The 27348-nt window shown below is 49.9% G+C and overlaps 1 protein-coding gene across 11 annotated transcripts in view; it reads right to left on the reverse strand.

The window, feature by feature from the left end:
* The window catches only part of FBXO25 (F-box protein 25), a 63031-nt gene that overhangs the window by 11285 nt on the left and 24398 nt on the right, over positions 1-27348 (reverse strand). For 3 of the 11 annotated variants that reach the window (XR_003436212.1, XR_003436213.1, XR_003436211.1), the window contains exons 4-10: positions 26688-26737; positions 24015-24107; positions 10421-10514; positions 8989-9173; positions 7747-7929; positions 6366-6509; positions 844-2979 (exon numbers count right to left, since the gene is read on the reverse strand). Coding sequence is in view for 8 of the 11 variants with exons in the window: in XM_027122568.1 (XP_026978369.1) it covers positions 2764-2979; positions 6366-6509; positions 7747-7929; positions 8989-9173; positions 10421-10514; positions 24015-24107; positions 26688-26737 (965 nt within the window). In the remaining 3 variants the exon portion in view is untranslated. Of the gene's footprint in view, positions 1-843; positions 2980-4421; positions 5409-6365; positions 6510-7746; positions 7930-8988; positions 9174-10420; positions 10515-24014; positions 24108-26687; positions 26738-27348 lie in introns of those variants that run through there. The other 8 variants (XM_027122568.1, XM_027122574.1, XM_027122570.1 and 5 more) reach the window with 7 other exon arrangements.

Below are 27348 nucleotides of genomic sequence, written 5' to 3' on the forward strand. Positions count from 1 at the left end.
ACATCGTGGGGAGCGACACCGTGCAGCCCGAGTCTGGTGAGCCCTCTGATGGAGCCACACTCAGAAATGACACATGAACCTGCAGCTCAGGACGATCCCTCCCTTTCCTGTTCACGTCATCTGATCTTCCGTAAATGAGTGATCAGGACCCAGGAACTGTGTGCCTGGAACTCTGCCTGCCCCCAAATGTATCCTGCTCACGCCCCCTCCCAGTGCTGCGGGCTCAGGCACACCTGCTATAGGTTTTGCCAATGCCTGTGTGCGGTTTTGGGTCCAAGCACATCTGCTGCCTCTGGAAACGGGCTAATTAATAGGGGGAACAGCTGGACTCTTCTCCCAAGACTTTTAATGTTATCTGGGGAAAAAACTCACTTCAAGAGGTTAACGTCCTCCTAAGAAGAAACTTATACAAAAAAGACTAACACCCCAAGAGTAAAACAGGCAAAGAACACAATTAGGTAATTTGCCAAAGCAAAACAAAATACAGGGCTTCCCTAGTGGCGCAGTGGTTAAGAACCTGCCTGCCAACGCAGGGGGCACGGGTTCGAGCTCTGGTCTGGGAAGATCCCACATTCCGCAGAGCAGCTAAGCCCATGTGCCACAACTACAGAGCCTGCGTGCTGCAAACACTGAAGGCTATGTGCCTAGAGCCCGTGCTCTGCAACGAGAAGCCACCAGAATGAGAAGCACGTGCACCACAACAAAGAGTAGCCCCCGCTCGCCTCAACTAGAGAAAGCCCGCACACAACAACGAAGACCCAGCTCAGACAAAAATAAATAAATTTATATGTTAAAAAAATACAGAAACAACTCGCCAATAAGCTTTCAGAAGACATGTCCTACCTCATAGCCTCTTCACGTCCATCTTCGGGGGAGAAAGATGCCGCCTTCCATCCTCGCCAGTGCTCCGGAAACATCCTTACAAACAACTGACTCCTTTCCCTGGTTCTGCTTCTCGTTTATCGTAAGGAGATCAGCAGATGCACACAGGTGCACACGTGGTGATGCTGATCACAAAATGATCTGTTCCAGCTGTGTGGTACCAGGTCGCCAGTAAAAACCATATTTTCACAAACACTTTTGAAAAAAAGGCTGGTTATAAAATGAAAACAGTATATATGATGTTTACGGTTTTATGAAAAGCTTTCACCCAATACACACAGAGGGAAACTATCATTTGACAATTAAGCATAGTCTTGGCTGTGTCAGTTCAGCACAGAATGTAGTGAAAATACACTCTTTATTTACAAATATGCAAAACAGCAAATTTCCATGTGCTAAGAAGGAAGTAGAAATGACTTTGCTTGGGTCCTTGACCCTGTTCAGTCTCCCCTACACCTGCCGGGGCCATTCCTGCATTCCTTCTGGCAAGCACAGCTATCTCTGGGTGGCAGGGTTATATGCAAGTTTTATTCTTTTATAAACCTTTATTTTCAAAATTTTCTAAAACGTACATGCAATACTTTGAAAATAAAACAATCTTTGAAAGGTTTCAATAAATGATATCAAAATCATTGATACTACTTCCTTCAGTAAGATGCAAAACTGATGAAGTTAAAATCGGCAGATAAACATGATTTATTACTTTGCCTGCAAAAGGGGATTCAGAGCAGTACAGTGCAGGTCACACTGGGCTGGCCCCCAGGTTAGGGCCCCTGCCTGCCAGCATCGGGCCATGAGCCCAGGATCACAGCCCCAGACTCACGCCTTTGTGGGTCTTGGATGTCTGCACAATTCACAACCCAACGCTGAGCACCCAGAAGACATGCACATACTTCCCTGGGTTCCTTCTGTATCCAAGGGGATTCATATGGACACGACCAATACAGTTAAAATACATCTCAAGAAAAATAAATATTCTGCACAATGTCCTTACAAGGATCAATGATCTATCCCCGCCCCCGATCACTACAAAATCAGGAAACTATCATTTGACAATTAAGAAGCGTATGCTTGGCTGTTAGTGTCAGTTCAGCACAGGATGCGGTGCTGAAAATACAGACTCTTTCTGAACCACATTCACAAACATGCAAAGTTGCACATTTTAATGCGCTTAGAAGAAAAGCATTTTTTAAAGAAGGAAGTAGAAATGATTTTCCTTGGGCTCCCTAGCCCCACTTCACGCGTGGAAACAACAGATGCTCCCGCCCGCAGGTGCCAGGGCACTTTTCCACGTCCCTCCACGCCCTCCAGCCTGGGCACCAGGTCACGGCTCGGTCACGAAGGACGCGTCCTACCACGCTGCCCAGGCCACGGCGCGGTGGGGCCCTTAGAACTTGAAGAGGTCGATGAAGTGCTGCGGGGACACGGGCGTGAAGCAGCTGTCGGGGTCAGCAGCCGTGCAGGGGTGGCCCGAGTCCTGCGGGAGGAGTGGGTTGTTACCACACGGGGCGTGTTTCTGGAGGGAACGCAGCTCAGAAGTCACCAGCTGCTTGTTTAAACGCGCCCCGGACCCCACCACAAAGGTGCGTGGACAGCAAGCGATGAAAACTACGAAAATGAAGGCAGCCACACGGCTCCCCGGGGGAGAGACTTCCCGAAGGAATTCCTGCTCCAGGGGATGGGGAGACGGGCCGCCCTGAGTTAGGGCCCCAGAGGGAGCCCTGGGCTCTGCGCCCCCGTCCTGGCCGCGCTCCTCCCCTCCCGCCGTGGGTCAGGGTCCACCCCGGGACCTGCTCTCGGCACCGCCCACCCCACTCACCAGAGGGCCCAGCACTGCGTCCCGCAGCAGAAACGGGGCTCAGGTCAGGAGACAGAGCAGCCTCAGGACGGGGCCAGTAAGGCCGGGGACCCGGCGGCCAAGTCTACACCCTCCCTCTGGTCTACAGGGCAGCTCATGGGACCCCCGGTCGTGGCGAAGCAAGCAGGCCAGTCGCACATCAGCAGAGGGTGCGGCCTGAGGGGCACCAGCCTCCTGGGGACGCGCGCAGACGCGGGCAGAGCAGGAGGTACCTCGAGTAATAAAGCAAGGCGGCAGTCCTTGGAGACGGCGGAGAAAGGGTCAGGAAGGAGTGCAGAGAAGGGAGGAAAAAAGGGAAAACAGGGTTATTAGGAAGAGCCAGACTGTACTTAGCATTTAGGCTGGATGTGTATTATTTACGTAAATGGCTAAAATCATCGGGCAGCTGAATCAGAGGCACCGTCCAGCACCTGAAGGGCCACCTGGGACACTGCCACAGTTTCCACTTCCTCGAGTCTCGGACTGACAACTAATGAGGCTGCAGAGCTACATAACCGTCGGAACTGTTCACTGAAAGTGCACAGAGCGACACTGACACATACGGTTTACACTGCAAATATTTATGGCAGGTTTCTCAGAAGCTCCCTCATTCCCTCTTTGCTGTCTGAGAGTCAACTCCGTGGAATTCAGAGCACGAACCAGACTCCACGCAAGCCCAGGCACCCCAGAGCCCGGATCCCGCGTGGACCCCTGCGCATCCACGGTTTTCAGCTCGAGGTCAGCACCAACCTACAGCTCTCGCCTCTTGCCGGCCCGGCCACCTGGCCCGGCTTCCCCACCCTCGCTGGAGATGGGGGCTGGCCATCAGCGCGGGCTGGGGCCAGCAGCCTCCCTGCTCCAGCCACAGACCCACGGTGTGGACCTGGCAGTGGACACGCCGAGACAAAAAAGGACACGGGGTCCTGATTCCCAGCCTTTAACTGGACTCATTCTGTCCGGCTTCCAACTCAGCCAACCCCCAGTGTTGACCGAAGTTCAATGAAGTCGAGAAACTCAGCTGGAGGACGGTCAGGCGGAAGGAACACAGCGGTCTCGCGTCACTACTCAGCAACCCGGGAGGGCCGGCCCACAGAAGCCAGACAGACCCTGAGCCGGCACCTGCGCTCGCCTGAGTGACTTGGCTCAGTGACTCCAAGACCGTGGTGCACAGTTCTTAAGCCCAGTATTTCCCCTTCTTTCACTTTGGAGGAGTTCCCACAAAGGCAGGTAGAAAACTAACCCCCAGACTCCAGAGAGTGAAGCCAGAACAGACAGGACGGCTGGGGCAGCTGAGAGGTCAGAGCCCAGGCCCACGTGGGCGGAAGAGGACGAGTCTGGCAGCGTGCGGGAGCCGCACCATGGCGGGTCCCCACCAGCACCCGGTGGCATCTGATGGTGTCACGCTGCTGTCTCCCCATCAGCAGAAAGTGCTGGCGAAGGTGAGTCAAAGCGCAGGGGCCACTTCTGAGCACCAGCCCCGCGCAGGGCAGGGCACTGCTTAACCTTCACGACTCCACGCGGCAGGTCTGCCCCGACAGGAGGCTCCACGAGGCTGGGAACTAGGGTGAGGCCATGGGATGGTGTGGGATGAGCCGGGGGGGAGAGTCCGGTCAGCTGGGGCAACGCAGGGGGCCTTCCTCGGGAGCTGACACTGCAAGCAGTTTCCACCAGAAATTCCAGAGACTCGTCTTTTTTTTTTTTTAATTTCCACCCACAGATTCAGAATAAAGTTGGAATGGCCTCTAGGAGAAAAAGCTGCAGTGTGACCCCACGGGTGGACCGAACCAGGCCCTGAGGCCTGAGGCTGCATGGACATCGAAGTGCTCAGCTTTCAAGGCAAGACTGAACATTTCAGAGCCAAAAGACCAGCAGGAGACACTTGTTCTGAATTTTCATAAACAAAAGAATCCGCAGGCCAATTCTTCTGGAAACCTAAAAAATCACATCTCAGTTTTAAAAAATCCAGAACTTCCATGCTTCTCGATGCCTCAGCAGCACATTCTTACACCAACAGCAGGGAGACTAAGGAGGGTGCTTCTCTGTTCACTACTTCAGAGACAGGGCTCCCACACTCTCCACACTGCAACGGCATTCTTAGAGAAACGCCCATCACATCCGCCCCAGGAAGAAACACCACTGCTCCCAGTCTCTCTCTGGAATAAAGTGATCTGCTCAGAACAGAAAACCCTGGGGAGGAGCGTCAGTTCAGAGCAGCAACCAGACGGTCTCGTCTGCTCTGACTCAGCCGTGAAGACGCCTCCTCACGTGTTTTCCACGGGCACCTGCCCGGGTATGCGTTTCTATCCCTGTGATTGGGACCAAGGGCGCACAATAAGGGCTCCGCTCCATGTACTGTAATCCCGCTGACTGATTCGCCTGCGTCCCCGCGCAATGCAGCCGGCACACCGGCGAGAATGAGCGCGAGGTGCCCCTGCCCCAGAGGAACAAGGTTCCACAGAACAGCCACTGCAGCCATGTAACACATTTCTTCTTTTTAATTGTGTGGGAAAAGCCACACTAGAATACAAAACAACCAATTACCAATGACGTGACCTCCTGTTGGTCATGAGTGGGGACAGCAGGACCTGCTCGCCTGCAGCCCAGGAGGTAAAGCTCTGTTGACACAGGGACTCTCACCCCACAACCACGGATTATAGTTAAAAAAGAGCCACATTACCACGGATATAATCTGAAATGGAAACAATTTAAAGTAGTCATTTCTCTTCCAACAGTTTAGAGTCTGCCATGTAATCCATGCAACAAATCACAGATAAATGAAGAGCAAAAGAAATACACCAACAGCCAAGGCGCTGACCAGGTGGAAGGCCTGCGCCTTACAGCCACGCCCAAGGACACGGAGGGGCAGGCGCACACCGCCTGCCAGTTTCGCCACTTTTCTCCCTAGTGAAATTTCACCACGTTAACAAGCAAATTCAAACTCAAGGCAAACTATGGAAATGATTTTACTGAGAGGAGGTGCATGGAAGCACCCCACTCCCCCGCCCTGGAAACTTGTTTTTATCAGAGTCTGGACAGGAGAGGAAGGGAGCCAGAGAGGGAGGGGATGGGCCCAGACAACTGCGGACATGGCTCAGTCTCCACCACGGACCAGACTTGCTAAGTGTGGCTCAAACACATGAGAAGCCTGGGCACCTTCATGGGCCTCGCCTCTGCTCCAGGCACGGGGCTGTGAGGAGAAGCCCCCTGGAGGTGCCGTCTCCAGGCCTGCCCCCTGGGGGTCCCGACAGTGGAGCCTGAGGCCGAGTGTGGAGGGCAGCTGAGGGGCCCCCTCGGCTTCCAGAAGAGGGTGGGGGATCCTGAGCCTCAACAGCAGAAAGCAGCCCCACCCGCCAGGACTCAGGCCGAGGCGCCAGCCAGCGCGCTCACCGCCCTCGGGGACAGCCCCCCACCTGCTACCACAGTGCAAGGGGACGGGGTGGGTGGTCCGGCGTTCAGGTCCAACCGCAAGTTGTTCTACTTTTGTGAACCTGTTCCCCTGCCCCAGTCCTTGGTGATACATCATTATCTTATCACAAATACAACTTGCCTTTTTTTTTTTTTTTTTTTTTACCATTACCGTTAGGTGAATAGTTTGTTTCTCCAAATTTTAATCCTCAAACTCCAAGACTACATCTGAAATTTTTACCTTCCAAAAGAGGATGCTGCAGTGCCGACAAAAGTGCAGTGTGTCTCCATACTGTTCCTTAGTGGGGTAATGTTTCTGAAGTGCAAAATACATCAACTTCCATTCGATATGACCTTTTTCTGAAAGGATCAAGTGTCTACAAAACTAGACAGACAAAATTCTGTTCAGAATCAGATGGTTTTCATAGCATAACAATTTTTTAAAAGCAGTATACTGCATGAAACATTCAATTATTAGAAATTAAATTTCAAATATAATTCAGTCTATACACTGGAATACCATGCAGCTGTTAAAGAGACTTAAAGGTTCCGATCTGGAATGATGTCCACGACATACTATTAAGCTAAAAGTAAGTTACTACATCATGTACCTGCCAGGGACTTGTAACTAGAACACAAAAAGAACACAACTCAGTAACAGAAAGACAATCCAAATACAAAATAGGCAAAGGACTTGAAAAGACATACAAATGAGCGACAAGCACATGAAAAGATGCTCAGCGCCTCGGGCATCAGATCAGGGATGGGAGGAGGCAGCCCCTCACGCCCCCCGTGAGGCTGTGACCAAACACTCAGAGTAACAGGTGGGGATGGGGGCGTGGAGCAGTCGGGGGCTGCCCGATGGGGCGGCGACTTTGAGCAACAGCTTCTCGGTTCCTCAGAATATTAGACTCCACTCCGGGGCGCCCCCCCCCCGCCGCCCCACCCCGAGAAGGGGGACCATGGCGGCCCCGTGGCCTGGCCGCACCCAGCCTCACCCCCTCCAGCACGCACTTCTCAGTTTCAGGGCCCGAACCTGCTCACCTCCAGGACGCCCCTGCCCGCCATGCCCCTCAGAGTGGCCGTGTCCACCTAGGGGACGGGCACGTGACCCCACACATCCCCCAAGCCCATGTCTGAAGAGACACGTGACATCTGTCCCCTCGTCAAGGACCCCCTGGGGCAGGATCGCATCCTGCCCCATCTGAGACTGTCCCCTGCCCTTCACGCTGCCGTGCGTGTCGTGGATGCCCAGCTGTCGGTGCTTCACTCCAGAAACACGGGGTGGGGGGCGAGGAGGGGGGCAACGATGAGGGGGACACACAGGAGTCTGCCGGTCCCCGTGGCTAGTCCCGGTCCTGGGAGGGCAGAGGTGCGGGGAGCGCGTGGCCACCCATGATCCCAGAGGTGACACACCACCCGGAGAGGGGCCTCGAGTTACAGGAAAGACGATGGGCACGTCCTCGACAGGAAGAACCTGCTCTTGTTCTGCTTCTCTGTTCTGGGCTGTGCTTAGAATCACAGCTCTTTCTCAACATGAAGAACAAGCTTTCCCGTAAGTGATTCTAGCCCATTCCCCGAAGTGGCCAGGCCTGGCCGCTGGGGCCGGAGCCCATGCTCACCTGCTTCTCGCCGAAGTGGTACTGGCAGAGCTTCTTCCACAGCCGCCGGTCCTCGCTAAGCGCGGACAGCGTCGGGGTCACCTGACCCAGAGTGACGATGTCCCACCCATCCGAGAACCTGTACAGGATGTTGCTGAGCATGTGCACGGGAAGGTCGCTGAGCGTCAGGCCGCTGTCCACCTGCTGGGAGGACCCGCGCGCTTACTCCAGCGAGAAGGCGCAGGAGCGCGGCACTCACACTGACGTCTGAGGCCCAGGCGACGGGAAGGCCGCCCGCCCCTCCTTCCTCCCCACTTGTCTCCAGATAACGCCCAGCAGCGGCCCTGCCTGGACCTGCGCGACAAGCATTCCCTTCCCTGGGGATCCCGACCGCTGACACCCACACTCCCCGAGTTCGCCAGCTGACGAGGCGTCACCACGATCAGCTACTAGGGGACAGTGGCACCTGGCCACGTCTATCAAGGCCTGGATAGCAGACACGCCCCAGATGCGTGTGGCCCTCACAGCACAAGCCTCTGCCCGTGGGAACGAGGTGGGGTCTGTGCGGCACTCACACCAAGGCCGCCTGGACACTGGATGTTAGATCGTCCCTTGTAACTGCAGGGCCTTAATTAGGGAATCACTGCTCTTTGTAAATCCCACATCTAGGTAGCAAATAAATGGCCCAAAGTTACAGTGTTCCAACGCCACCTTTGAAAGCAACCAGAGATAAATAAAACACAACCTAAAACACTTACTTTAGTCAATAGGGTCAACATTTTTCTTGATGAAACTAGTTACCAGAATAAACAAAAAGCATCAGAACAACTGGAGTGATCTGCATGCTCCTTCTGAACTACAAACACATGTACACACACCATGCAGCGTACAACACATCAACCCTAGAGAAGCAACAGCAGATGAACAGAGTCACTACTATACAATTTAGCCTTAATCCATTGAACGTTATTTTAGCCTGAAATACCTAATCTCCTATAAAGGTAAATCAATTCACCACCTCATCACCCACAGGATCAGCTCTTTTTAATAATTACCATCCCCACCGTCTTTCCAATGACACCTATAACCCATTAAAGGGTCTTCTGGTCTTAATCCATCTTAAAACAGTTTAATATTTATGAAATGTAAAGGAAAAAAACCTTTGGAAAAGCTGTAATAGTCTTTCACATACGCTTAGAAGTAACAACAGTGTTTGTAACAGAAAAACAGAGTGTACTCACTTGTAGGCCAAGAAATGCATACCTCAGTCATCTGAAGATTCTGTAGCTGCTGTTGCCAGTTGAGAATAGTTTCTAACCGGCAAACCCAAATGTTGATATTTCCCACCAGAACGGACTTCCCCACTCCTCTAATTAGAATGCAAAGGGTAGAGCTTAGGTCTTGGAGAAGATCTTTGATTAGGCGAGGGTTTTGGTGGTCATCAAGAACTGGAACAAACAAAAACAATGCACTGATACAGTCAACCCCCGCTGTTAAGAATGACCTGCTTTCACAGCCCAAGGGCCCATTAACAGATAACACAGATATACAGAGTGTGATACATACACACAATGGAATATTACTCAGCCTTAAACAGGAAGGAAATTCTGACACGTGCTACAACGTAGATGAAACTTGAAGCCCTTATGATAAGAACCAGACACAAATGAACAAGTATTGTGTGATCCTCCTTATATGAGGCCCTTAGAATAGTCAAATTCATAGAGACAGAAAGTAGATGGTGGGCGCCAGGGGCTGGGCAGTGGGGGGAGGGTCGTGCTGGTTGGTGTTTATGGGGACAGAGTGTCAGCTCGGCAAGGTGAGCTCTGCAGATGATGGTGGGCATCGTTGCACAATGATGTGAATGTACTTAACGCCACTGAGCTGTGCACTTAAGAGTGGTTAAGATGGTAAATTTTATGTATATTTAACCACAATAAAAAACTATGATCTAATTTCACTGCAACTCCAAAGTGGCATCATTTCTGAGATATCACAAGTAGGATGAGATTTTAAAACTTCAAAATATTGTCTGATAGTGTATTTTTGGTTGAGTCTACAGTTTTGCCTTTAAACCTGTCAGTCTCTGTTTTCTTTTATACTTAATCATGAGAATGGATATTTAAAATGGCATATATATGCATAAACTCAAAAGTTCCGTTTATTACTGGCCACTAATCAGGACAAACATTAAATTAAAATGACAGGCTTAGCCGATGCCTAAGAACTAAGTCACAACCTTGCTAATTATAGAAACACTATACAGCTAAGGTGAGCTGTGACTAGTTACCCATGAAACAGTAAGTGTCTTTTTAAAACTTAGGGATTAATTACCTTTCTCTGGGACTTCCCTGGTGGTCCAGCGGTTAAGACGCCGCGCTTCCACTGCAGGGGGCACGGGTCTGATCCCTAATTGGGGAACTAAGATCCCACATGCCACGCAGTGTGGCCCCAAAACAAAAAAAATTGTCTTTCTCATTACAATATGTTCTTCTGTATGCAAAAGCACCTTTTAAAGAACAACAATAACAACATCAAGAACTGAGCAGCCAACCCGAGCCCTTGCCCTTGCCCTGACACCATCACATTATTTGACACCATTAATACTGGGGGGAAATAAATGAAAAATCCAATCTCCTTGCACCGAATTTCTAATTAAGATTTAGATTATTAAAAATATCAGTCATCACCTTACCTTTTTGAACGATTTTATCCAGAACGTTGAAGTAGTTCTTCTGGGCCACACCGCTCAGCGAGGTCAGCTGGGACTTTGCGATCAGCTGCAACAGCTGTGGGGGGGGGGGGGGAGGTACAGGTGAGCATCACCTCTGAAGGGAAATGCCCCCAAGTGACAGGGAAGGAGAGCGCAGGCCGCAGGCCGTGACACCCTCCCCACGACGGCACATCTTTGGGGGCCCACCCAGCATCCTGCTGTGCCCTTTCCTCTGAATGTCCCAGTCTCACACGAGCTGAGCCGGACCTTCCCCAACGGCCTCACATCACGTCTGTCCCTCCGGCCTCCCGCCTGACACGCACGGCACTGCCCCTCCCTCCCGCAGCTGCTGCCTGGCGTGCCTCCCAGGCTCCTGCATGCGATGCCGGCACGGCACGGCAGCCGGCGGGGAAGGCCTGGGAAGGACGGGACAGCCTTCCCGCTTCTCTGCCCCAGTGCTGTCCCCTCCCCTCAGCTGCTCCGGGGAGAGCTGGCTGTCACAAACACGGCTCATCCGTATCAGTCTTCGGTGAACCCACAGCCCACCTCTCTGTACAAACTGGGTCTCAGGAGTCCTGTGTCAGCCGCTTCCCCGCGTCCCCTCACGTCCTGTAATTTCCGCCTCCCACGCGGGGCCTCGCCCTGGGCCACGCGTGTCTCTGGTGTGGTCCAGGGCTACCTCTGCCAAGTCCTCCCCACCTGGACACATCCATTCACTTCTTCCCATACTGTTTCTTAGTTCTTAGGCATCTGAGCCACTGTGGGTAAGCCTTAAACAGATTTTAGAATCTGTGAATTACATCTGCCTATTTCTCTGAAAAAGGAATTTTTCATCCCTCCTTTCCAATCCTCCTAGCTGCCTCTGTGAGTTTCCAGAGGGAGAAAAGAAAATGCTAACTCACATACTCACGTTGCCATGTTGACCGTGGAAGTTAAAAAAAATTACAAATATGACAATCACATGATGATTGTTGGGAAAAAAATCATTCTGCAACTTCCAGTATATTTACATAAAAGTGTCCTATGCTGCAGTGAACACAGAAACAACACTCCAGGGCCCTGGCCAGAGAACACCTGAGAAGCCCAAGGCTACAAGGTCAGTCCGGCTCCTCAATCTTTTTTTTTTTTAAAACATCTTTATTGGAGTATAATTGCTTTACAATGGTGCGCCAGTTTCTGCTGTATAACAAAGTGAATCAGCTATACATGTACATATGTCCCCATATCTCCTCCCTCTTGCGTCTCCCTCCCACCCTCCCTGTCCCACCCCTCTAGGTGGTCACAAAGCAAAATGTTAGCACCTTCCGTCTTCCTTGTTCGACCAGCATCACAATCAGCACCACTTTAACACTGACTCAGACCCTTTCCCCGCCTGCGTTTACAACCAACTTAGAGACCTGGGGCCAGCTTCACTGCTAACGACAGCCGGAAGGGGTGGGGCTCCCAGCGCTGACCCGACAGACTGAGCCACCGGCCCTGGGCAGTGAGTAACAACCAACCTTCCCTGACAGGCTCCCTGCTCTCAAGACCCTCAGGATCTGAGAGAAACAGACCAGATATGCAAATACATGCCCCTCCTGCTCCGCAAAGAAAAATGAGTGCGGCGCCCATGGGCCGCGGCCCTCAGAGAGCCGTCCAGGGACCCCCGGGACCCCAGATCTAAGCTACTTCCCTGGTCCCACTGCCGCCTCGCTCGTGTGCAGTGCAGGGTCCCGGTGCCCCACGAGGATGCTGCACACGCTGAATCCAGCCCTGAGAACGCACCATCTTCCACCATCGCAGTCGCTGCGAAGATGGGCACAGGAGGACACAGGCACTCTTTATTTTTAAACAGAGAAATATTTTTAAAACTTATTTTAACTTCCATATGGTAAATATTAATAGACAAAACCCACATAAGCAAATTTCTTTGGGGTCCTCAGTAGTTTCGAAGTGAGGAGGACCCCTGACACCAGGTCTTAGTCTGAGAATGGATATTCTGTCACAAAAGGAAGTAAGTATTCCAACCACCTCCTCCTATCATCAACAAAAACTACAGTTTTCTAATATCACGTAAAAAAATCCTTTAGAAAAAGGCTGAACTCACTAGCAGAAGGTGTGGGGTTGGCATGGTGGGTTAGCTAGTTATCCACAGGGCACCCACCAGAAAAACCACCACAGTGGGATGTGCAAACACAAGAGTGACCATGTTAATAGATGACAGTGAAATCTTAGGTTAAAATGGTAATTAACATAAAAGTGCAGAAGACAATTTTTTTTTTTAATTTATTTTTTGGCTGCATTGGGTCTTGGTTGCTGCGTGCGGGCTTTCTCTAGTTGTGGCGAGCGGGGGCTCCTCTTCGTTGCAGTACGCAGGCTTCTCATTGCGGTGGCTTCTCTTTGTTGCGGAGCATGGGCTCTAGGTGCATGGGTTTCAGTAGTTGTGGCACATGGGCTCAGTAGTTGTAGCTCACGGGCTCTAGAGCACAGGCTCAGTAGTTGTGGCGCACAGGCTTAGTTGCTCCACGGCACGTGGGATCTTCCCAGACCAGGGCTTGAACCCGTGTCCCCTGAATTGGCAGGTGGGTTCTTAACCACTGCGCCACCAGGGAAGCCCCCAGAAGACAATTTACAAAGAAGATATAACCACACATTAGCCTCTATTCAGCTAGATATATAAGACAAAATCTGTTGGAAACCTAAAGAGAATTTGTCAAAAATACAAATACTGTGGGAGATTTTTATACGTCTCTTCAAATTTAACAATTCTAAACAAGTAAGGATGTGGAGGAATTAAATAATATAACCGCCAAACCTTGTTTAATAAATAAGCAGAAAAACTTACATCCTTCAAATAGAGAATCTGCATTTTTCTTATGTGTCAATAGAATATTTACAAAAATTAACTATGAAAATGGCCACAAAGGAAAATTTAACGCATTTCAAAAAAACAGAGATTGTACAGGCCGAACTCTCTGATGATAATATACTAAAGCTAGAATTAAATGAAAGTACGGAAAACCTCAGCTATCTGAGCTCCCAGGCACGTCTGGAATGCCCAAGCGCACGTGTTACATGGTCAGGATGACAGCGTGGGTGTGAGGGGAGGACAGAGGGTGACGGTTTCGTGTTCAGGTCGCTCTTTCGTGCAGCACAGGGCACCCTCAATGGGCAGAGGCCGGGGGCCATGCCGTCTTCACTTCTGGCTTCACGCAGATTTCCACACTGACCCATTATTACCGAGGCGCTACCAGAAGGGCTGGACATGACTGCCTAATTCTTACAACACCCCTAGAAGACGTACTGTATTATCACGCTGCACAGCGAGAACTGAGGCCCAGAGATGAGGAAAATGACCCCAAAGTCACACAGTAACAGGGACTGGATTCAGGACTGAAACACTGCAAATTCTTGCCACCTGCGTCCCGTGAACCTCACGCGTGTCAGGACGCAGCGAACAGCTTCCACAGGCTTCAGCGATGTGCAAGTTGATTACCTGATTTTAAAAGTCTTCTCAGTTTTACTGTATTTAATGAAAAAGGAATGAGACCTAAACTCTGCAATAGCAGATTCTCACCTAGATGTTCACAAAGCCGGAGCAGTGCCAGCACGCAGGCTTGTTCGCAGACTCTGCGTCCATGTTGTTGTAACTCTCTGGGAAGTGTCAGGAGCTTTCATCAGGTTCTCCCAAGGTCCGTGGCCCCGTTCCTCCCCCAGGGATGAGGGTATCTCATGCAGGGCGAACGCAGGCTGCATCGAGAACAAGGGTCCCATCTGGGGGACCAGCTCGGGCAGGTGGCCTGTGAGAAGTGACCTCTTTTCGGACTGTCCCTCTTGTCCACCCTCCATGGGAATTAACACCTCATTTGGCTCTCATCCTAGTCACTGACTTCTAATACTGGCAGAAGGAAAAACTGTTATCTTCTATGAATTGAATTGTTACACAATCTATAATTTCAGTTTTGTTAAAAGAATTCTTAGTTCTTGCCTTTGGTCACATTCTACAAGTTACATTGTTGGCAGCATAAATATGCGGGAAGTTAAAGAAAAATGAAGATGGTACTGGACACTTGCAGACTGTGCTAGTGACATTTCAAATTTCCAGAGGACATGCCATCTAATCAGCACACTCCTGCTGGCTGCACACACACATCCCATAAAACGTCAGAGCTACATCTAATTTAATTCTCTTGAGGCCAAACTGTCCAGTTAGTGTCCAGTAGTGTTTCCTTTGACTGGAAGCAGGCATCCCTGGGAGGTCCCACGTGGTCTCTTCTCCTTCATGAATCTTGTTCTTAGGAGCAGTTACATATTTTGCTAGCTTACTTTAATCCAACACTTTTTAAAGGAAAAAATTAGAGAAACTCCTGGAGTAAGGAGCCTATACCAATTCTTGAATCAACAAGAAGGACGTTTTTTAAAAAATAAATTGTAAACATATCTTTTTGTGCTAAGGAACTCAGAGGGCATTCCTTTTGTGAAGAATTTGTTTTCTAATAAGGAACTTCCTCCATTTCTAAATACCAGTTTTCTTGAAAAGAGGAGGTGCCTGTAGGTTCAGTAAAACGACTGGCAAATTAATTATTTTAGTCTCTTATGAGCCAGTTCATATTCAGGTAGAATTTGTGCAGAATGTTTACCATGGAAAAAATCACCAGAACAACTCACAGGACAACCTGCTCATCCGTCCCCTCATTGCGAGTGGAGCAGCTCCAGGTCTGTTCCAGGTGCTGGGGGTATGTGTGTGGGGGGGTGCCCAGGGAATGGGCACGTGGCAGGAACCAAGCTGGGCTGTGACCCAAGACACTGCAACGTGGCACACAAAGGCTCAGGTCAGAGATTCTACGGATGGCCCCTCTCAACAGTCGCCCTGAACTCAAAAGGCCACTGTTTTAAAATGTCTCCACGCGTGTCAGGAAGTCACTGCTTTCCATGAGAGGAGAACGCTACAGTATCAAGACAAAGAAGACCTTTAATACACGCATCTCTGCTGTCAGGAGCGCCTGTGACCTGAGGCACATCTTGCCCGCTTCTGCTCCCTGAATCTGGGGACAGAGCTGGACCTGCATGGCTGCTGTCCTTCCATCTAAGCTGCCCTCAAAAGGTCAGCCAAGCGTAGCAAGCGCTCCTGAGCTGAGCACGTTCAAGAGCTTGTTATGATCCCACCACGAACTCGTCATGGCAGCCTCGGGGCAGATACAAACCCCGTTAGGTGTCGTGGAAGAAGAGATCCCTGGTCAGTAAACTGAGAAAACAAGACACAACCCAACACAGAGGTCTGGCCCCTCCACCCCCTGGCCCTGCTGCTGCCTCGCGGGTCCCGGGAAGCTCGTCCACGACCATGGTCTCCCCCCTCCTGTCTCCTCGTGAACTATTCATGCCACGTGGTCCTTGGCAGAGATCAGGAAGAAGCTAAACATCTTCACATAACCAGACGGTCCAGCCGGAGACGTCCTTTCCCTTGTTTTCATGATTCCACTATTTAAAGGACCCAGGAAGCACTTGGGAAACAGGAGTTCACGTCCAAAGATTGAGGAGTGTTGGGAAACAAACTCCTGGGGCCAAAGTCCCAGGACCTAAGGAGGCATGTAAAGATGAGCAGACCAGCTCCCCAGCTCAAGGGCAGAGGTCACGTGAATACCCGAGTGGCCCCGGCCCTGCACACACTGCACCTGGTGCCCTGCGGTGAGGAGGCCCAACCTGTCCTACCTGACGGACAGGCAAGGGGCCCAAATGACACCCCACCACCACCAATCCCTTACCTCGAACAGAAGGAAAGGGTGTCACTAACACGGAGGAGGTGCATCAGGTACATTTTCACCCAGAGTCTCTATGACGGGCACCTCCTGGGGGACCTCAGTGGCACAGGGACAGCCCTCCCCATGGAGCCTTCCGACGCAGCCTGGGTTCCAGGTGTGCGGGCCAGCGGCAAGTCTGCAGGAGACCCACGTGCGTGACAACCGTCTGCTCTGAGGCCCCCTGCTCTTTTCACCATCAGTCGGTTTCAACGATTCATCAGCAAAATGTGTTCTCATACGCACTCAGGTGGCAGCAGGGTCTCCTTCCAACCTGTGCCAGAAAACGGAAGGCCTCCCGGGTTCTGCTCTTTGTAATTTTTTCACTGACTAGTTTGCAATCATGTCGTCTAACCCACCGTTAACACAGGCTCATTTTCCACATGTTCAAAGTGAGATGGTGTGAGAATATCTGACTATCGTGTAAAGAAGTATGTTTGGTCCTTCACAGAAGACAAAACATGAACAAGCATGACCTCTCCTCTCAAGGAGAAAAGCACACAGCACCCCAGGGGAGAAGTAACGGCCCTTCTGCATGGTTTCCGCGGCTGCCGTGAGGCAGCCCCATGCCGCGCAGGGTACGTCAGCAGCCACCACTCTCAGGGTTCTGAGGTCGCAGGTCCAGACCCCAGTGTCGGCGGGGCCCTGTTACGTTGTGGCCCAGGGAGGGGACCTCCTTGCCTCACTCAGCTCCTAGTGTTGTGGAGCCCCTGGGCCAATCTCTTCACATGGCTTCTCCCTGTGACTGTGTCTCTGTTCCCTCTTAAGGACACAGTCACCGGTTTAGGGCCCTTCCCACTCCAGCAGGACCTCATCCTAACTGATTACACGTGCAAAGACCCCACTTCCAAATAAGGTCACGTTCTGAGGCTCCAGGTGGACGTGAACCTTGGGGGACACTGTTCAGGCCCGCAGACTCGCTATTCAGAAGTAATTCCTCAAAAACATAATTCCTCTAATATAGGAATGTGGAACAGTGAAAAGACTTAAGCAAAACTCTACCACTAAACTTTTCACGCAGGCAACCCATGCGCAAGATGTGAATCCCTCTGTGGCTCAGGTCACCATCTGCCGCGCACGGTGACCCAGCCCATCGAGCTGGCAGAGGATCAGAAGTGAAGAAGCAGGGAGGGTGCTCTGTGAGCCGTCGAGTCTCCCGGTATGGCCTGTGTACGCCTGGAGCAGGGCTGGGCCCACCACTCAGCCGCCCCACTCCCCGGCCCGAGGCCGGGCCCCGTTCTGACCGCCACCTCCCGCAGTTAATCCTGACACAGGACAAAACTGGAAAGAAAGTGATGAGAGGTGTGCCATCTCGAAGGACAGCGAGAACTCAGGGTCTGTCCACTGAGATCAAGGGGTGCATCCGCACTCGGCCCCTTTGCCTCCTGTCACCAGAACTTTTCGCTGCCCCTCTTCCCGCTCACACCGACACCCTCGTCTCTGGCTCTTCGGGGTGGGATCCTGCACGTACACGTCTGTGACAAAACGCAGGCAGTCCCTGGGGGCCGGGCTGAGCTGCAGAGGGGCTGCACTCGCTGTGGCCTTTCAGAGCTCCCCTGGCGTCCATGGGGCCTCCAAGCCCGACCGTTGGTCCCTGGTGCCCTTCACTTCAAGAGCCACAGCGTAAAACCAGGAAATCGGCCCTGCTGCATCCTCCTGGCCAAGTCACTCAACAATCCTTTTACTTTATTCATTTGTATAAGTTTCAGGTGCACAACACAGTGCCTGGCAATTTTAAAGCTTATACTCCATTTACAGTTATTATGAACTATTGGCTGCATTCCCTGTGCTTCACAATATATCCTTGTAGCCTGTTTATTTTATACACAGTAGTTTGTTCCTCTTAATCCCCTACCCCTACCCAACAATCCCTCTTAGAAATCCGGTTTCCACTGCCAAACTTCCTTCTAAGTCATAAAGTTGTTGAAATATCCTTTCAGAATATCGTATGCGCTACTGGAAAGTCCTACCCCTTTAGTGAAATGTTCTGAATGGAGAAATACTATTCTGTGTGATCCCACCTTGTATAAACATGAATCTTCCATGACCAACTTCTCGTAAGCACCCTAATAAGTGCATCTGTTACACCCTAAGCACACCCTGTATTTATTAATATTTCCTGATCCCCTACTGTGACTACAGGGTTAGTAGATTCTTTCTGTATGACCCCGAGTACAAGAAGGGACTTAAATACGTCACAGACGACAGGTTCACCAGCACCGCTGGAAAGGCCTGATCAATTATTAAACCTCACAGATCCTGCCCTGCCAGCCAGCAGCTATTCTCTAAACAGGCCGTGAATGCTAGCAGTGAGTATTAACGTCTGTTAAAATGTTTCTCAACAAATATTTTCATAATTAAGCTACAGAGTTCAACTCTCCTAACACTACGAATACGATGGTGCAGCACACACAGCCAGCACCCGACACCTCGCGCTGCTCCCTGGGCGACGCGCAGGATGGCCCGCCGCGGGCGCGGCTTCCCCGAGCTCAGGGAGGAGCCTTGGGTGAGCTGGAAGGGCCCTCAAGAGGCTGAGTTACTGTCACAGATAAAACCTGATGCTCCTGTGACCAGGCCTCAAATAAAGCTCAGAGGAACCCAACTGTCAGTGAGTAACACATTCCAATCATAGGGAAGTTAATGTGAGGAAGTTAAGGTAACCAAGGTAAAAAAAAGTCACTATTTACAAGCCAAATAAAGTGAATAATGTGTCACAGATGGCAGCAAAGCTCACTGACCACAGGCAGGGAATGAAGTATAAACTCATTTTCCAAATAACCCAAATAAAGGTACATAAACGTAACGATTCTGAGAGTTTTTCCCCTAAGAGGAACCTACTTTAGGAAGCACAGCACACCCGGCATGTTTATACATTTCAACTGCTACCCTGTGCTGCTCTCAGGGAGTTTCCTGACAGCCTCTTTGGCCATTGCCCCCAGTGCCGACCCTTCCAGTGCATGCTGTCCTTGAGCCCGCCCCGTCTCTCCCAGGGGACCCGCAGCTGCTGTCCCCGCAGTGCTGGGGGGCCTCGGACTCCAGGGAGCCACCATGCATGACCTACATGCCCCACAGAGAGACACAACCCAACTCTCCCCCAGGAAGGGCTGGCACTGAGGGGCTGCCCAGTTTCCAGGTGTGCACCGACACTACGGACAGACGCCACCTCTCTGCACTGCTGAAACTTCAGTGTGTATCGCTGACAGATGTGACGAGGTCTATGGCTGGAATGTGAATTAGAAGATTCCCTGACACTGTTAGTTTGGAAAGACAAGTCAACCTCACAGGATGGGACCGTGCACCTCTCCTAAGGGCGCTCAGCAATGTGGGCACCAACATTCTCATCCCTCCCACCTCAGACCAGGGGACACCAACTACTAGACAGGAGGTAAAGATGCTGACACTCAGTCTCCAGTCATGACACGGAGCTAAAAGCCCACTTCAAAGGCCTTTTGAAATACCAACTCTGCTATAAGTCTCCCCTTCGTGGCGAAATAACTACATATGTGCTAATAATTCTAAGTTTTTGGTTAATTTTTCTACTTAAAATTTTCAAAATTCCACCAAATTTAAGTCTTTGATTTATTTTAATGAAAGTAAGGTCCTAAAACTGACCAAAAATGCTTTTAATTTACTTACACATTACATATTAATGGTATGAATGAGAAGTAAGCTCAATTACGGACCAGATATTAAGAACTGTCCACTCACCAAGGCCAAATCTAAACTGCATCTTGACTGTCATTTTTTTTCCCTCAATAAGGAAGTTTCTCAGCACATATTATAAAATAATAACTGCAAATAATCAGTTAAGGAGAGAAAAATTACGAGTAAAGACCAGTTTTTATTGATTTTCTGGAAATAAATTTAATAGTTCAATAAATTATGCTAAGGGCTTTTCAGTAGCCGGCCAAGACAACATTCTCAATCTATAAATAAGCATTTTTTGGTGAATTACAAGATAGTTTTAACAGCAGTTTAACATAATAGCCATATCGCTGACTACCAACTAGTCTGAAACTAAATATACAGCATTACATTTGTAACACAAATTCTGCTGAATGGTGGTGAAGAACACGACTGTTTACAAGCGTGCGGACGAAGCTCAGCGGCGGAGGCGGTGTGTGTGTTTACGCACGTGTTAGCCCAGAGCAAGAAGTGGTGTTTGGACTTATCCGTGGCCAGATGGACAAAATGTAACGTGAATGAGGTTTAAGAACAGGCCGAATGCACGAGGAGCGTGTGAGAGACCACGCACTCATCCATCCCACCACAGTGCGGAGGGGGCAGCTCACAACCCCATGTTTACAGGTTTCCATACGATTCCCACCAGCGCCGGCAGGCACTGCCTATGTGATTCAACAGTGACCCTAAATTAGGTGCCATGTTCTGAGGAACATGGCACATGGAATTAGTTCTCTATTCTCCTTTAAAAAGTTGAGTGAGGGGCTTCCCTGGTGGCGCAGTGGTTGAGAGTCCGCCTGCCGACGCAGGGGACGCGGGTTCGTGCCCCGGTCCAGGAGGATCCCATGTGCCGCAGAGCGGCTGGGCCCGTGGGCCGTGGCCGCTAAGCCTGTGCGTCCGGAGCCTGTGCTCCGCAACGGGAGAGGCCACAGCAGTAAGAGGCCCGCGTACCGCAAAAAAAAAAAAAAAAAAAAAAAAAGTTGAGTGAATGCAGCTTGGAAAAACAATGTTTATTCCTCAAAATCAGACTAAAATTTTGAAAAATTGCAAAAGTAACCTAGGTATGAAGATGTTTCAAATAGTTTTAAACAGACAACACCAAAAGTGGCTTATTTCATATACAGGATGTGCAAGAGACAATTTAATTTGGATTTGTGTAATTAGAAGACGTCAAATTTCCATGCCTGCCAAAGTATAGGAGAATAAAGACTAAACTTCCATTCCAAACTACTTATTTTTATTTTGACAACTAAAACAATTTATACTGAACACTAAACTCTAATACTAATTTTTATTCCGAAACTATGTAGTAATTATAGATTAGCCTCAGTTTAAAATGCTAATTTTAGCTAAACAAAGGGACTTCATATAAAATATTAATACTAATTTTTTTCATATAAATTCTTAGAGGAAATATTACTGCATGCCATCCGAAATGTAAGGAAACTCTTTCATCAGTCATTTCAAAACCACTGCGTGTACATCTACAGCTCTTCTAATATTAAGGAGTGGCCATCTGGACAACACAGCACAAATTATAGGAAATTGTCTTGTTGAGAAGAACTGCAAGAGACCCTCACTGTCCTGGTAAGTGTGGTGTAAACATGAAAGCAGCAGAGAGGTGCCAAGGACACCACTCCAGCCACTAAGGCCAACTACGATTCAGTGCGATTCAGGGGTACTGACCGCACAATGATGCACTAACAGACCCGCAAAGCAGTGTTTCCACCCCAGTGGCAGGGTGCTGAGCGAGAGGGGATCCCACCCCCACAGACAAGGTGGCAGCAAGTGCAGGGGGACATGTCACCCAGAGGTGAGGCACAGAGCACGATCAAAAGAAAGCAAATGGGGGCATCAGGCCTGCTGGGGAGGCAACAGGAGGAAAGGGAAGGGAAAAGAGACAGTACAGCATGTGGACCCGATCACAGAGAGTCACTAGGGCCAGGGGACAGCACGTCACGGCCACGGCACATGGACCCGATCACAGAGAGTCACTAGGGTCAGGGGACAGCGTGCCATGGCCACGGCACATGGACCCAATCACAGAGAGTCACTAGGGCAGGGGACAGTGCGCCATGGCCACGGCACATGGACCCAATCATAGAGTCACTAGGGCCAGGGGACAGCACACCATGGCCACGGCACGTGGACCCAATCATAGAGTCACTAGGGCCAGGGGACAGCGCACCATGGCCACGGCAAGTCGACCCGATCAGAGAGAGTCACTAGGACCAGGGGACAGCGCGTCATGGCCACGGCACATGGACCCAATCACAGTCACTAGGGCCAGGGGACAGCGCACCATGGCCACGGCACATGGACCCGATCACAGAGTCACTGACAGCTGGCTTCATCCGTCTTTGTCTTTCGGAGAAGGCAGACATAAGCAGATCAGTTTGGGAAGGTAACCGGCCTCGGGAAGGGTTTGAAGGAGCAGGAAGCAGGGGCAGGAGGAGGGTGAGGAGGCAAGGACCCCTGATGGGGAGGCCCCACCTGGCGGGAGCGCTCGGCCATCACGGAAGTGCCACAAAGAGAGGCCAGCCGTGTGGGAGGGCCCAGTGGTGCTGGCGAGCCTCGCATAGCGGCCTCAGCGGCTGCCAAAGCCACCAGCCCCGGCGGCCGCTTCTAGAGGCGATGCAGGGAAACGCCACCTCACGCGTTAGCACGTGGACAGACCACACATTTTACTTTTTAGTTACGTATTTTTTTACATATACTACAAAAGAACCAGCAGAGAAAGTCTACGATCTGCCAGGTACTACTGTCTAGGATGAGGACGACGTCTGAAGAAAGGCTCCTCAGTGAAAAAGAGATCAGCATGTGGACAAAACAAAGATCCCAAGGCTGTTCAGCTGACCAGGTTCAGTAGGACACAGAGCACAGAATGCTCAGACCTTCTCTGGTCAGCAAACCAAGGGCCTGGACCAGCAAGATGAGCAGAAAGCCCGGCACTGAAACCAGGAGGCTCGGTCCTCCCTCCCGCGTCTCCGTCCTCCCTCCCGTGTCTCCGTCCTCCCTCTCGCGTCTCCGTCCTGCCCCAGAGTCTCTCTCACGCCCCCACGAGTAAAATCCCTCGTGTGGGTCGCGGTCCAGAGTGGCTGGTATTAGACAACTAAGCATGATCTGAACTATCAAAAAGCACGTGGGTAAACGCTTACTGTGTAACAGACCTCTCTGCTGACACACGTTTTCCTGGATACTCAAATCTTGGCATTTCTACAAAGTGGAGTCAAATTCCAGTTCGGTCGCCTGGAGGGGAGAGGTAGCTGGTGGAGGCCCCTGTCTGGTGCGCAGGCACCTGGGAGAACTCAAACCCTCGGAGGGACTACGGCCTCCACACAGCCCCCACCTGGCGAGGCTGCAGGGAGCACGTGGCTAGGAACCCCAGGTGCTGGTCACATGGATGCCCGGCAAACTCTGACGGGAACCAAACCAAACACTCGGGCTTAAAATCATTTAACCACCCAGTTTTCTGTCCTTCCGGTAGCACTTCCAAATGCCTAGCAGGCATTACAAGGAATATCTTTCCAGAGTCTCATAGCACCATTAAAAATCCAAAATCAACAGCTTCATGACCCATCACTTACTCTTTGCCTATAATAGTAAGAAGGTGAATAACTTTGTTAGGCAAATAAAAGCAGACAGTAAATGGAACATATGGCAAGATCCTTTCTTTTCTGAATGTAGGCCAGACAAAAATTTCCTCTAAAAACATGTTATTAACACAATAAGGCTTCTGTGGAGTTCCATTCGGTATAAATTTCCTTCTTTCTGTTAGCCCACTGTCCCTCTATTAAGCAGGGATCATACTCCGTGAAAAACACAAAGTAGAAAATGCATGTGAAACCACCAGGTAAGGATTCCCAGGATACCTTCTGCCTCCTCTTTGCATCTCCGACAGCGCGACGGGCGGGGAGTGTGCCCCTGCCCCTGCGGGAGCCTGCAAAAGCCCTAGCGCCAGCCCGGAGCCTCGCCCGACTGCCCGCCCCCGGGGGTTCTCTACCAGCGAACAAGCACAACTGTACGCAGCTGTCAAAAGCATCTTAAATATTTCACATGATAATCCTCAAAACGCAGTCGCTCCAAAGTGTCATCAAGTGACTCTGAAATAAAATACTCACTCTGGCCACGTAAGTGAACCTCCGGGCATCCTGAACCGCACTGAAGAAGTCTAAGCGGTTAAAAGCTTCTCCCAAAGTGCAGTAGCCGTGTCTCTGGAAAAACAGACACAAGTGAAAATCTGTCAAATGAGTCATGAGTCAAAATGAGCTAACAGTTAACGTGAATTAGTCTGCGCAATTTCTTTTTTAATTTTGGCAAAAGATATTCGTTTTTATTATGATCTATTCCATATTTAGCTGAAAACAGAGTAAAATTAAAACAATGCTAAATTTAAGTCATTTATGTATAATCAAGACACTACGCATTGACATTTCTACACCACTTAATGACAAGGATAAATATTGATTAAATATTTGTCAATTTCCTTTGTTGGCATGCATTTGGGGGAGGACAAAATTAAGCCTAAAATCATAAAATAACTGGATTATTCTAGGCTGTGCAACTACAAATACATAAATCATGCTTGGCCACTATGAAGAAGCATCTGCTATAAACTACACGTTGGAATTCGATTCCTCTGCGGGGAGTCCTGTGTGCCTCCAGGCCTGGACGTACGCCCAGCCGCTCAGGATCAAGGCCGAGAGGCACCTGAGTGGGGTGGGGTTCTGAATACCAGCGTGTGGGTGCAAAGGGCTAGAGGTGATGGGACGTGACCGTGGGCAGTGATATGCCCTATATTCCATACTGGTTTGTACAGATCTCTACCCCAGGTTTCAGAAGACATTTTAAACTCGATCTTCTGTATTGGAATACTTAGAACATAAAGAGATCTTCAATGCAGAGTTGTGGGTATAGATAAAGTGGGGAATAATCACAGAAAACATGAGGTGACAAACACGCCTCACATTTCAAACAGAGGACAGGAGAGGGGCCAGAGGGGGAGCTGGAGGGGAAATCCTTAGTCTCTGACAGAAGACGCACCGTGAGGGCTGATTTGGTTTTACACCCAAATCCCAACAACACTCTCAATGTGTGCACAAGCCAACAAGATACACTTATTTAAAACATTCATTATGTATTTTTACTGAATATCCACTAAGTACAAAATATTTTCCTGGGAGCTGTGGAGGAAGCCAAGATTAACTGGATATCAATCACAACCTGAAATCAATCACAGCCAGTAACTATTCTCTTTCTCAGTGAACAGAATTCCAAACACTGGTGTTCCTTCCAGGCAGTCACCCATCTCACAACAGCCTCTTCTTTGGGGGGAAATAAAATCACACGTTTGAAGCACCCAAGCAGCAAACACCTGGAGGGCCCCAGGTGAGAAGACCAAAGGCGTGATGTGATGCGGAGAGAGATGGGACCAGCTCCGAGTCCTGGCCCTTTCCTGTGCCTGCCTGTGCCGGTTCCCAGGACCCATGCAACACTCCGCAGACTCACCGCAAGTTCCCCCTCTGCCGCGTGTGCAGCCGAAGCTGGACCTCTGTTCTGTAATCAGTGTGGTGACACCCAGCAAATGAAATGTCTAACAGTCTTTCTTTCTTTTTTTTTAAAATAAATTTATTTATTTATTTATTTTTGGCTGCATTGGGTCTTCATTGCTGCGTGCGGGCTCTCTCTAGTTGCAGCGAGCAGGGGCTACTCTTTGTTGCAGTGCAAGGGCTTCTCATTGCGGTGGCTTCTCTTGATGCAGAGCACAGGCTCTAGGAGCACAGGCTTCAGTAGTTGTGGCACGCAGGCTCAGCAGTTGTGGCTCACGGTCTAGAGTACAGGCTCAGTAGTTGTAGTGCACGGGCTTAGTTGCTCCGTGGCATGTGGGATTTTCCCGGACCAGGGCTAGAACCTGTGTCCCCTGCATTGGCAGGTGGATTCTTAACCACTGCACCACCAGGGAAGTCCAAATGTCTAACAGTCTTTCATAAGCTCAAACTAGGTCAGATTTGCCAAACACCTTCCAATGGTGTACTGGAGTGTATGTTACGGGTTAGAGTGGTTTCATACCCATTAACAATGTTAACCATCGCCAAATAGGTCAGATAGATTTTCTATCTCAGAATCTAATCCTTAAGCTTCTAGGAAGCTGGGCTGGTTTCAGAACACCCACTATTAACACTTCTGGAACCCTTAACTTACGCTAACATAATACATGCTAAACAACCGCTCCCTGAATATTTTCCCCCATTGTTGCAAAATAAGGCCAATGCAGAGTTTCTTAGACAACAGATGGAAGCAAGCTTCTCCAGATACCAAGAGAAAAAGGAAACATGCAGAGCTGAGGCGAACAGACCTTTTGCAAAAGAAAGGCGGGCAGGGCTCAACTGCTCTTCGCAGATTCCAGCTTAACCACCATCACCTTAGCTACCACTCTACAAAATAAATGAGGGGTTTACAAACTGTTCTCACCAACCCAAAACACAGGAGAGCCAAGACACAGCCCTACTAGTACCAGAGGCTCACTATGAACAGCTTTGGGGGAGGGCAGGGGAGGAAATATCAAAGTACCTGGGGGTCCATACTTCTTCTGAAACAGCCCTCCACTGATTCAGATTCGTACGGGGCACTGACATACACCACACACACGAAACACTGTCTCAAGACCCTCTTATGCTTTCACCTCTTAGAATGTGGACACAGGTGTGATATTGCAAAAGAAACAATTTAATGTAACATCACATATTCAACAGTAACAATACAAAACATACTCTTATTTATAATAGAATACTTACTTCTCTTGTGCTTTCTTTATGGACATAGATCCATTTTTCACGATAAAAACCTAGAATAAAAATTAACTTTGTTTTTAAAAGCTGGTGAATCATTACAAAATGAAGATTTTAAGGAACTTCAACAGTGGCACATGCTAACAAAATTACCTGACATCATATAGATAAGAGATGCTTTGACTTGGCTAAATGCAACCAGAATTGCTTCGTTTCCTAATATCAGTTTAAGAGGTACTGAAACATCTTTACATGAAAGATGATTTATGACAGTACCACGTCTAGGTAACTTGGAAGAAAATAGTGTCACCAAGTGACTGCAGTCATATCCAAACACAAATGGTTATAAAAGTACATTTGGTATACACCCTAATAAAAGTTCTCTTCCTCTTTTATGGCCCCGTATGGTGTTCCATTTAAATACACTTTCCAAGTAACTCACATCCCAGAGCTTTGAGGATCACGAGTACATTGTCCACGGCGGCCTCCAGAGGGCGCACGACTGAATTCACTAACAGGGTCTCAGGGACTCAAGTCTGGGCATCTGCACAGGGGCCCTTTCAGAGCCTCCCCATCCCCGTCCCGCCTGCATGGCTCCAGTTTTGACCATGTCTACCTTCTGCTCCGAACCAGCAGCGTCTCCTGCACCAAAGCCCAATGTCAAGGT

The sequence above is a fragment of the Aethalodelphis obliquidens genome, unplaced genomic scaffold (assembly GCF_003676395.1).
Source record: "Aethalodelphis obliquidens isolate GAN/ISIS:26980383/991018 unplaced genomic scaffold, ASM367639v1 scaffold25, whole genome shotgun sequence".
Taxonomy (NCBI): domain Eukaryota; kingdom Metazoa; phylum Chordata; class Mammalia; order Artiodactyla; family Delphinidae; genus Aethalodelphis; species Aethalodelphis obliquidens.